This window comes from Notolepis coatsorum (genome assembly GCF_963971535.1).
Source record: "Notolepis coatsorum genome assembly, chromosome: 5".
Taxonomy (NCBI): domain Eukaryota; kingdom Metazoa; phylum Chordata; class Actinopteri; order Aulopiformes; family Paralepididae; genus Notolepis; species Notolepis coatsorum.
The window spans coordinates 114,371,816-114,383,869 of NC_140169.1; the positions used below are offsets into that span (position 1 = coordinate 114,371,816).

Sequence of the window (12,054 nt, forward strand, 5' to 3'; positions counted from 1 at the left end):
TTCCTAGCCCCTTCCGTGACTGCGATGTGCAAGCCAGGGGCTTTTGAATACGCAGTCACTCGCAGCTCCATAGTAGCCAGGCTAATTTGGACCACCAAACGCTGCTTAAAAGCTCGGGGTGGGTCCGAAATATATCAGATATAAAGCCCCTGGCTTGCACATCGCAGTCACGGAAGGGGCTAAAGACTTCCCTGGCTCGCATTAGGCCTGGCAACTTTTTTTGCCATTGCTATGTCTACTATACATTGGTTTCTTGTTCGAATGCATTTATTTCAATGAACCCTTTGAACTGCATTGACAGCAATGCAGGGTAAAGGCACATTTCCTCTGGGACCCCAGCGAGTGGGGGTGGGGTGGGGTTGACTAGGGTGAGCGAGTCCAAACTCCACTCACTATATGCTGAAAACGCCTCGCGGATCTCTTCATTTGTTCACTGCAAAATGTGAGCTTCCACCAGTTCACATTATTATCGTCTATAGATATAGTGCACGTGATAAGAGTGTATCCAAGGAATAATAACGTATAATGTTAGCTTTCTCTCTATATATATACTGCATTGAGATTTAATAAATCACACCTTTTAAACGATCTTAAGCTATACTTAATAAAAAAAGAAGAAGATATATTATGTGAGTCTTTTCTTTGCAGGAAGACAATCGTTAAATAAAGTTTTCATTCATTCATTCATTCACAAAGCAAAATGTAAAACGATTGTTTACACTCTCCATTTAGCAGCCTATCACGCTACATAGCCCCATCACAACCCACATTCTTGTGTTACGGATGCCTGCACGGTATAGCACTATAGTGTTGCGACATTTGGGTGAGATATATTATTATGTTGATGGCCACAGGCTCGTCCCGATCAGAAAAAACCTCTCAGGAATCGGATATGAGTGAGTGGATAACATCTGACACCGGTATCTGCAGCCCTGTGGCCAGTGCGGAGGCCTCCTATAGACCTGAGGCCTCCTATAGACCTGAGGCCTCCTATAGACCTGAGGCCTCCTATAGACCTGAGGCCTCCTATAGACCTGAGGCCTCCTATAGCACTGAGGCCTCCTATAGACCTGAGGCCTCCTATAGACCTGAGGCCTCCTATAGACCTGAGGCCTCCTATAGCACTGAGGCCTCCTATAGACCTGAGGCCTCCTATAGACCTGAGGCCTCCTATAGACCTGAGGCCTCCTATAGCACTGAGGCCTCCTATAGACCTGAGGCCTCCTATAGACCTGAGGCCTCCTATAGACCTGAGGCCTCCTATAGACCTGAGGCCTCCTATAGACCTGAGGCCTCCTATAGCACTGAGGCCTCCTATAGACCTGAGGCCTCCTATAGACCTGAGGCCTCCTATAGCACTGACCTCCTATAGACCTGAGGCCTCCTATAGCACTGAGGCCTCCTACAGACCTGAGTCCTCCTATAGCACTGGCCTCCTATAGCACTGAGGCCTCCTATAGACCTGAGGCCTCCTATAGCACTGAGGCCTCCTATAGACCTATAGCCTCCTATAGACCTGGCCTCCTATAGACCTGAGGCCTCCTATAGACCTGAGGCCTCCTATAGCACTGAGGCCTCCTATAGCACTGAGGCCTCCTGTAGCACTGAGGCCTCCTATAGACCTGAGGCCTCCTATAGACCTGAGGCCTCCTATAGCACTGAGGCCTCCTATAGACCTGAGGCCTCCTATAGCACTGAGGCCTCCTATAGACCTGGCCTCCTATAGCACTGAGGCCTCCTATAGACCTGAGGCCTCCTATAGACCTGAGGCCTCCTATAGACCTGAGGCCTCCTATAGACCTGAGGCCTCCTATAGCACTGAGGCCTCCTATAGCACTGAGGCCTCCTATAGACCTGAGGCCTCCTATAGCACTGATGCCTCCTATAGACCTGGCCTCCTATAGACCTGAGGCCTCCTATAGACCTGGCCTCCTATAGCACTGAGGCCTCCTATAGACCTGAGGCCTCCTATAGCACTGGGGCCTCCTATAGCACTGGGGCCTCCTATAGCACTGAGGCCTCCTATAGCACTGGCCTCCTATAGACCTGAGGCCTCCTATAGCACTGAGGCCTCCTATAGACCTGGCCTCCTATAGACCTGAGGCCTCCTATAGACCTGGCCTCCTATAGCACTGAGGCCTCCTATAGACCTGAGGCCTCCTATAGCACTGGGGCCTCCTATAGCACTGGGGCCTCCTATAGCACTGAGGCCTCCTATAGACCTGAGGCCTCCTATAGACCTGAGGCCTCCTATAGACCTGAGGCCTCCTATAGACCTGAGGCCTCCTATAGCACTGGCCTCCTATAGCACTGAGGCCTCCTATAGACCTGAGGCCTCCTATAGCACTGAGGCCTCCTATAGACCTGAGGCCTCCTATAGACCTGAGGCCTCCTATAGCACTGAGGCCTCCTATAGCACTGAGGCCTCCTATAGCACTGAGGCCTCCTATAGACCTGAGGCCTCCTATAGCACTGACCTCCTATAGACCTGAGGCCTCCTATAGCACTGAGGCCTCCTATAGCACTGAGGCCTCCTATAGCACTGAGGCCTCCTATAGACCTGAGGCCTCCTATAGCACTGACCTCCTATAGACCTGAGGCCTCCTATAGCACTGAGGCCTCCTATAGACCTATAGCCTCCTATAGACCTGGCCTCCTATAGACCTGAGGCCTCCTATAGACCTGAGGCCTCCTATAGACCTGAGGCCTCCTATAGCACTGAGGCCTCCTATAGACCTGAGGCCTCCTATAGCACTGAGGCCTCCTATAGCACTGAGGCCTCCTGTAGCACTGAGGCCTCCTATAGACCTGAGGCCTCCTATAGACCTGAGGCCTCCTATAGCACTGAGGCCTCCTATAGACCTGAGGCCTCCTATAGACCTGAGGCCTCCTATAGCACTGAGGCCTCCTATAGACCTGAGGCCTCCTGTAGCACTGAGGCCTCCTATAGACCTGGCCTCCTATAGACCTGAGGCCTCCTATAGCACTGAGGCCTCCTATAGACCTGGCCTCCTATAGACCTGAGGCCTCCTATAGCACTGAGGCCTCCTATAGCACTGAGGCCTCCTGTAGCACTGAGGCCTCCTATAGACCTGGCCTCCTATAGACCTGAGGCCTCCTATAGACCTGAGGCCTCCTATAGACCTGAGGCCTCCTATAGCACTGAGGCCTCCTATAGCACTGAGGCCTCCTATAGACCTGAGGCCTCCTATAGACCTGAGGCCTCCTATAGCACTGGCCTCCTATAGACCTGAGGCCTCCTATAGACCTGAGGCCTCCTATAGCACTGGCCTCCTATAGACCTGAGGCCTCCTATAGACCTGAGGCCTCCTATAGCACTGAGGCCTCCTATAGCACTGAGGCCTCCTATAGACCTGAGGCCTCCTATAGCACTGAGGCCTCCTATAGCACTGAGGCCTCCTATAGACCTGAGGCCTCCTATAGACCTGAGGCCTCCTATAGCACTGAGGCCTCCTATAGCACTGAGGCCTCCTATAGACCTGAGGCCTCCTATAGACCTGAGGCCTCCTATAGCACTGAGGCCTCCTATAGCACTGAGGCCTCCTATAGACCTGAGGCCTCCTATAGACCTGAGGCCTCCTATAGACCTGAGGCCTCCTATAGCACTGAGGCCTCCTATAGACCTGAGGCCTCCTATAGACCTGAGGCCTCCTATAGCACTGAGGCCTCCTATAGACCTGAGGCCTCGTATAGCACTGAGGCCTCCTATAGACCTGAGGCCTCCTATAGACCTGAGGCCTCCTATAGCACTGAGGCCTCCTATAGCACTGAGGCCTCCTATAGCACTGAGGCCTCCTATAGCACTGAGGCCTCCTATAGCACTGAGGCCTCCTATAGCACTGAGGCCTCCTATAACACTGAGGCCTCCTATAGCACTGAGGCCTCCTATAACACTGAGGCCTCCTATAGCACTGGCCTCCTATAGCACTGACCTCCTATAGCCCCCTATAGCCTCCTATAGCACTGGCCACGGAATTACGGAACACTGTAGTAGAACATTCCTATTTTCTATCTTTGTTTGAACAACATGTTCAACATGAACAACCTACCCGGGTTCCATCCTAGAGGCAAATCTTTCCTGTGACAAAATGGGATCCAATGTAATAAAAAAAGTCAACCAACGAACTCGATTCTTGTACCGGATCTCCTCTCTGGTAAACAAGAATACCCTGAAGACTCTGGCAGGAGCACTCATTCAAGAGTACTACGACTATGCTTGCACCTCATGGTACCAAAGCACCTCAAAGGCACTAAAAACAAAATTACAAACATCTCAAAACAAACTGGTCAGACTACTGCTTGACCTGACTCCTAGAACCCACCTCACCCCGGCCCACTTTGATAACCTAGGGTGGCTTAGAGTAGACGACAGAGTACAGCAACTTGCAATGGGCCTGGTCTACAAGATACACTACACGACCAAGGTACCCATGTACATGTCAAAATACTTCCCAAAGGTCAGTGAATACCACGATCACAACACCAGAGGGAGCTCAACAAATCATGTTAAACCCAGATTCGGCTCAAACAAGGGACTAAACACGTTTCGCAATTATGCCACATCAATGTGGAACGCCCTACCCACAGCTGTAAAGGAATGTGAATCACTACCCACTTTCAAAAACACTCTCAAAAAACACCTAAGGGAGACTGCAACTCGAAACTGGCCCCTGTAAATATCCGAACACAACCCCCTCCAATGTACAGTAAATAAAAGTATGGTCTTGTCAATAATCCAATGTACAGTTTTGTTTGTACAGTTGTACAGTGTCCCCCATCCACCCCTCCTACCCAACCTCCCCCCACTCCTACCCAACCCCCCCCCCACCCACCCAACCACCTCCAATGTACAGTCCCCCCCCACCCCCACCTACCCAATCCACTGTACAGTTTCTACGTCAAATGTATATACTCTTTTTGTATCACAAACAGTACTGTAATTGCAAATCTGGTATGTCATAAATGTATAGATGTAGCAGTACTGTCTATCTGTATGTCATGTATGTCATATATGTTACGATGAATTGAAAATGGGGGACCCTGATGTAAACAAGACGAAAGTCTTTCTCTGGTCTGCATCCCCTTAACAATTGTATGTATTGAGCTGTACTGTACTGTACCCATTCTGCAATCTGTTAATAAAGTTTTCAATCAATCAATCAATCAATGTTATGTATAACTATCTAACATACGGTAGTTCTTATTTTAAGCACAAGGCTATTTAGTCGTGTGAGACAGAAACCTGAGATTAAAAGTGAACTTGTGGTAAAGCAATAAATCAATAAAATAAATGATATTTTCCTAATCATAAAAGGGATCATTTGCTAATTTGTTTATTTTCTTTATGTTTATTTTGTTGTATTATGTCTTAGGAAAAAAAGGATACTGGCAGACATATCAATTGTCAGAGGTTTAAGCTATCAAATATCAAAATCAGTGCCCTTATTGGTCTCTAGCTCTAGTTGGCATACTGTAGCTGTCACTGTGGAACCGGGGTCTGACAGATACAAGGATGCAAACACATGTAGGGTGAAAAAAGAGAGAGCTATCTGATTTCTTTTCAGGACAAATAAACGTGACGGCATACTATCATATACCAATGTGACAAAGGTCTGTGATATATGCTTAAATAAATAGGAAAGTAATGTAAAAGATCAGATCAATCATTGTCACTCTTTATTGACGCACATAAATGTCTGTTTTGTTGTTTTTGTTAAATTATAGGGTGTTTATGCGACTGAGGAGTCTGTTGCCGTCTGTTTTACAATTTAGTGTGTGTCTATTTAGACTGGGCCTACCTAAGGAAGGACAGTCCAAGTGCCACTTTCACCCAAACACTCACCATTCAGTTCAACCAAGTGCCCCTGTCCACTAAACCTAAACATTTAGCTCCGGACAGTACAGAGAAGGTGCAGAGTCCAAACTACACTTAACCAAACTACATATTTGTGACCGTGAGTGTGACGTTTCTTTAAGAGTCCTATGGTTCCCAGTGCTGACTGTAATACCTACAGGTCTGACCCCATTTGTACTCTCCTTGCCCGTGAGTCAATACTCAAAATGCATGAATGAGACACACATACAAGCAAGCATATACGCAAACACACACACACGCAAACACACACACACACGCACGCACGCACGCACGCACGCACGCACGCACGCACGCACGCACGCACGCACGCACGCACGCACGCACGCACGCACGCACACACACACACACACACACACACACACACACACACACACACACACACACACACACACACACACACACACACACACACACACACACACACACACACACACACACACACACACACACACACACACACACACACACACACACACACACACACACACACACACACACACACACACACACACATACACAATCACCCTTACATTCTTAGCAGGGCTATGCAAAATAGTTTGAAGGTCAAACCTCAACATACAGCTGTGATAACACCATAGACGGATTGCTAAATTGCAGACTTGAAAAGGGCAGGTACAGTACCAAGACACTGCTGACGTGAACCAATGAGCTGCTTGAAGCACAGAACTGCTATCTAAAAGCAAACACTTTTAACATTTAGATTTAACAGAGTTAAAATGTGAATGGGGTCGTTAATGTATCACTAAGAGAGCCAGTGCACAGGTGAGTGTGTTAAGATAAGAGACAATTAGATAAAATAAGTTAATCTATAATTATAGGATACTTTAATATCCCTGTTGGCACTGTCCACGTTACGTTTTGGTAGTAGCAAACGTTAATGTATCACTAAGAAAGCCAGTGCACAGGTGAGTGATTCCCATGGCAGTGTTGACCTCAGGCAGGCCGTGGCTATATCAACTGAGGCAACACAGACCACGAATAGACCAGCTGGCTGTATATCACAATGTTCTGATGTTCTGATGAGCCGCCATAAAAGTGTCACGGCCATGTACACCATGGGCAATGAGGTCGGCAAACCGACACCCTCTTTCAACATGAGCAGGTTAGCCATCTTGTCTTCTGTGTGATCTCCTACTAAACCATTGCATACAGCTGTTTATCTTTGACGCACAAGATAGGGCGTGATAGTGCTGTGAGTGCAATCAAAATGAGCAGAGAAGCCAAGCCAGTGCCACATGGACTAGGAGCAGCAAATGCCCGATAGTCTAAATACAACCAAAGTGTGTCCCCACTTGGCCGGACAGATAAGAACTATCCCCGCCTTGTGCCATTGCTGCTAGCTAGATAACCAAAGTTGGTTAGCTATCGTTGTAAAACGATATGTATGTAAAACTAAGTATTCACAGTTATAACACTGCCTACAGAGCTAATGTCAAGTGAATTGTATCCTTTTAAATGCCCTTTTAAAATGAAAAATAGTGCTTAGGAAAGTAATTGAAAGTCCTTGAATTTCATTTTGCAATGTCTGTGGGAACCCTGGTCTGTGTTGTTGGTAGGAAGTATGTCTTTCTTGGAAGATGTATCTGTTTTGTTTATGTAAAAAAGATTCATAATAATCAACATAAACAGAACCTGTTTGGAGCGCAGGGACTAGCCCAATCCTTAGCAGAAACAGAACCTGTTTGGAGCGCGGGGACTAGCCCAATCCTTAGCAGAAACAGAACCTGTTTGGAGCATGGGGACTAGCCCAATCCTTAGCAGAAACAGAACCTGTTTGGAGCATGGGGACTAGCCCAATCCTTAGCAGAAACAGAACCTGTTTGGAGCGCAGGGACTAACCCAATCCTTAGCAGAAACAGAACCTGTTTGGAGCGCAGGGACTTGCCCAGCTCCCCACTTTTGGGACCTTGGGGATGGCTCCAAGCGGGTGCCAGCTTGGGATGCTGCTTGCCGGTGGGCCGGTTGTCAGCACGGGCCAGTTGTCCTGCACTGGCCAGCATAAAACCAGCGGTGGCAGCTGCGGATGGAGGGGGGGCCGGTGCATTTACCAGGCCTAGAAGCAGACTCTACAGAGTGTGAATCAGGGTCCAAAGAGGCTGTTGCTGGGGAGAGGGCAGGCGGGAGGAGGAGGCGGTGATGCTCAGAAAGGGATGTCTGGGTCAGCGGGGTCAGCGGGGTCATGCCCTGCGGTGTCAATGTCGGGATTGATGGGCGGGAACTTGTGACGCAGGAAAGGCTGCCGGCTGGATGACTTTTGGCGGTAATACCCGCCCACCATGCCATCTGGTTCAGGGAACTAAAACTATTTCCGACAATTAGTTACACTTTAAATAAAGAAATTCAATTTCTTGATTCCGAACTATTTGATCATGGATGAACACAACTTTCAAAGCGAATGGTTGATTTAAATTTCAAGGACTTTTTAAGCACCTTGTTAAAAATGGGCTGTTTTCAAGGAATTCCAGGCCTTGGCTTTTTTTTTATCAAGCACTTTAAGCACTTCAAGGACCTTATGCGAACCCTGACAGACATATTCCAGCCACCTCATAACACCAACATGGTGTGGCTGTTTTCTCACTGTTCCCATAAAGCAGCAGCTCCCGCCCCCATCTGCTCCAGCAGCGCTGGCCTCACGCCTGTTGAGACTACATGTCATTCATCTGACACGGTTCTCATTCAGAACCCCGCCGCGCTCTCAAAGCCAGTGGACTCTCCATTGACGTCCACACTCGTGTACCAGGCGAGGGAGCTGCCAGCCTCGCCACACCTGGTGACGTCACCCACTCAGCCGGTTTGCACACAGACTTCCAAGGAAGCAGTGTCTCACGCCGCAGAGCAGAACAAGCTATCAGTTACCAGTAGGCTGGTAAACCCAGGCCTCCCGTCAGCTAGCCCTCCCCTTTGATCAGAGTCCACCGTGGATGAGACCGGTACAGAACCAGTTCATTGTTGCGATAATTGTCGATAGTTATCGACTTATCGTACGGTATATGGACATGAACTTGATCATTTCGCTGACCTCGATATTGCCCATTGTGTTTACATGTGTGTTTACAGTTTACGTAAGAATGTCACAATTTCAACCAGTCACACTGCAATCTGTGTTGGGAGGCAGGGCTCAGGCAGCTCCACACAGCCCCCTCCTCACACACACACACACACACACACACACACACACACACACACACACACACACACACACACACACACACACACACACACACACACACACACACACACACACACACACACACACACACACACACACACACACACACACACACACACACACACACACACACACACACAGTGGCACAGCGGCGACAGTGGCTCAGGAGATAGAGCAGTCGTCTGGTAATCCGGAGGTTCCCGGTTCGATTCCCTCTCCTCCCGGGCAGCGTGTCGAAGTGTCCTTGAGCAAGACACTTAACCCCTACGTGCTCCTGATGCGCAGGTTGGCACCTTGCATGGTTGCCTCTGCCATCGGTGTGTGAATGGGTAAAATATGAGGAACAAATTGTAAAGCCCTTTGTATAAAAGCGCTATATAAAAATGCAGCCATAAAAAATGCAGCCACACACACACACACAGACAGACAGTGAACCAGGTGACGTGGAGATGACGTGTGTTACTTGAAGGCCGATGGCTGCATACTGTAATTCCAGATAATTGCACGATTAAATGGACTTGGTTTCAAAGCCGCGTTCCAGAGCTCTGGTGTGGGAACGTTTTTGGGTTTAAGCCGGATAGGAGAGGAGAGCCCATTAACGTGAACGAGCCAGTATGTCAACTGGATGACCGTTTCATTCTCCTCCATTGAGTGAATAATTTTCATCTAAGTGCTGAAAAGCAATCAGGAGAGGCTCAGACGTCACGCATCAGACTCAACGAGTCAGAACCGCTTGCTCTCCCTCCATCATCCGCACCCTTCAGTAACTGCACGATTCTCTCCCTCATCCTTCTCTTCTCTCTCCTCTCTCCCTTATTTTGCTCTTCAAAAGAATCAGCTATAGACAGATTAATTTAGGCACTTGATAGCTTGAATGAGTTATGTAGGCCAGTGGTTCCCAAAGTGGGGGTAGATTGCTTGCAATCTAGAGCCCTGAAATGCCAACTTTGTGTGCGGCAAAGTAAGGTGAAATGCGCACGTTATAATATCAGTATATCAGTGGCATACAATGGTCTTGAAACGATGATAATACAATTTATCACAATTATTTCTGGGATAATATATCATCCAACAAATGTCGTGATAGGCCTTAAGTACAACGCGATCTTCGCCAGCTCACCTCAACTCTACTACTACACATTATGGTGAATATAGTGTCACCTGTCAGAATGGCTAGACAGGACACTGAAGCTGGGGACATCCCTTACAATGTGTGCCCCCCCTCCCGCTCTCAGTTCTGTGTGAGACAAGACGGTAATAATGGTAAATGGTGCATTTATATAGCACTTTTATCATCGGGAGCAATTAGGGGTTAGGTGTCTTGCTCAAAGACACTTCAACACGCTGCTTGGGAGGAGCGGGAATCTAATCGGGAACCTTCCGATTACCAGACGACTGCTCTACCTCCTGAGCCACTGTCGCCCCATGTCAAGACATGGCAGCAGCATCCTCCCTCTCTGCCCAGTGTCAGACTCTGCTATTGATACAAGTCATAACCATCATGCCACCACAGGATGCCATGGATGCCATTTACTCCCATTACTTTTAGGTTCCCAAGAAAACAGGGGTTATTAGGCCCCTTTCTGGGTCCCACGTCACTCAGAATCAGCTGTTTGCTGTGAAGACGTTCAGAATGCGTACTGTATTGACCCTGTTATTTTCTGTCCATTTTGGACACTTTCCAGACAGAGGAGACAGAATGCCACACATCACACCAGGCAACTGGTGGGACATCTACACGTAGTCTACAGTATCCCCCGTTGGCTTCTGCTCAACTGAGAAAAAAGGGCGCTCCTTTTCCCTAGCCGTTCAATGGCGTACTTGGGCGTCATACTGAACCTCCACGATGGCTTCTCTCTCTCCTCAACATCAAGAGGACATTCTAACATCTCTACAGTTGTTTCAACCTCACAGGGCAGTCACTGCTCTATCAGTGATGTGCCTACCCATTCTGTGGAACACGCTCCCTGATAGGGCGGGGGGTTAGGGGCAGATGGGGGGGGGGGGGGGGGTCAGATGGACAGACAACCCTGCCTACCACATTAATGTGCTGGAGCTCTGCCCAAACAATGTCTGTGAGAGAGGATCTCACTGTTACATCCAAGCTGAACAGACCCCACCAATTGGAACCAGAGCCCACTCTATGTGTGGAGTATCTGCCTCCCCTGCTTTCTTTCAGAGGGGTCTCAGTGGAAGACATGTGGGCAGCCAGCTCTTCTCCAGGCCCCTTCATCAGAGGGCTCTCAGTGGAGGACATGTGGGCAGCCAGCTCTTCTCCATGCCCCTTCATCAGAGGGCTCTCAGTGGAGGACATGTGGGCAGCCAGGTCTTCTCCATGCCCCTTCATCAGAGGGGTCTCAGTGGAAGACACGTGGGCAGCCAGGTCTTCTCCATGCCCCTTCATCAGAGGGCTCTCAGTGGAGGACATGTGGGCAGCCAGGTCTTCTCCATGCCCCTTCATCAGAGGGGTCTCAGTGGAGGACATGTGGGCAGCCAGCTCTTCTCCATGCCCCTTCATCAGAGGGGTCTCAGTGGAAGACACGTGGGCAGCCAGGTCTTCTCCATGCCCCTTCATCAGAGGGGTCTCAGTGGAAGACACGTGGGCAGCCAGGTCTTCTCCATGCCCCTTCATCAGAGGGGTCTCAGTGGAAGACACGTGGGCAGCCAGGTCTTCTCCATGCCCTTTCTCTCAGAGGGGTCTCAGTGGAAGACACGTGGGCAGCCAGGTCTTCTCCATGTGGGCAGCCAGGTCTTCTCCATGTGGGCAGCCAGGTCTTCTCCATGCCCCTTCATCAGAGGGGTCTCAGTGGAGGACATGTGGGCAGCCAGGTCTTCTCCATGCCCCTTCATCAGAGGGGTCTCAGTGGAAGACACGTGGGCAGCCAGGTCTTCTCCATGCCCCTTCATCAGAGGGGTCTCAGTGGAAGACACGTGGGCAGCCAGGTCTTCTCCATGCCCTTTCTCTCAG

General features: G+C 49.2%; 1 protein-coding gene across 1 annotated transcript in view; it reads right to left on the bottom strand.

Moving 5' to 3' along the window:
* plcb4b (phospholipase C, beta 4b) overlaps positions 1-12,054 on the bottom strand; it is a 190,191-nt gene that overhangs the window by 33,004 nt on the left and 145,133 nt on the right. The window contains exons 9-10 of the mRNA XM_084314221.1: positions 11,217-11,768; positions 7,757-7,934 (exon numbers count right to left, since the gene is read on the bottom strand). Of these exons, the coding sequence (XP_084170347.1) occupies positions 7,757-7,934; positions 11,217-11,768 (730 nt within the window). The remainder of the gene's footprint in view (positions 1-7,756; positions 7,935-11,216; positions 11,769-12,054) is intronic.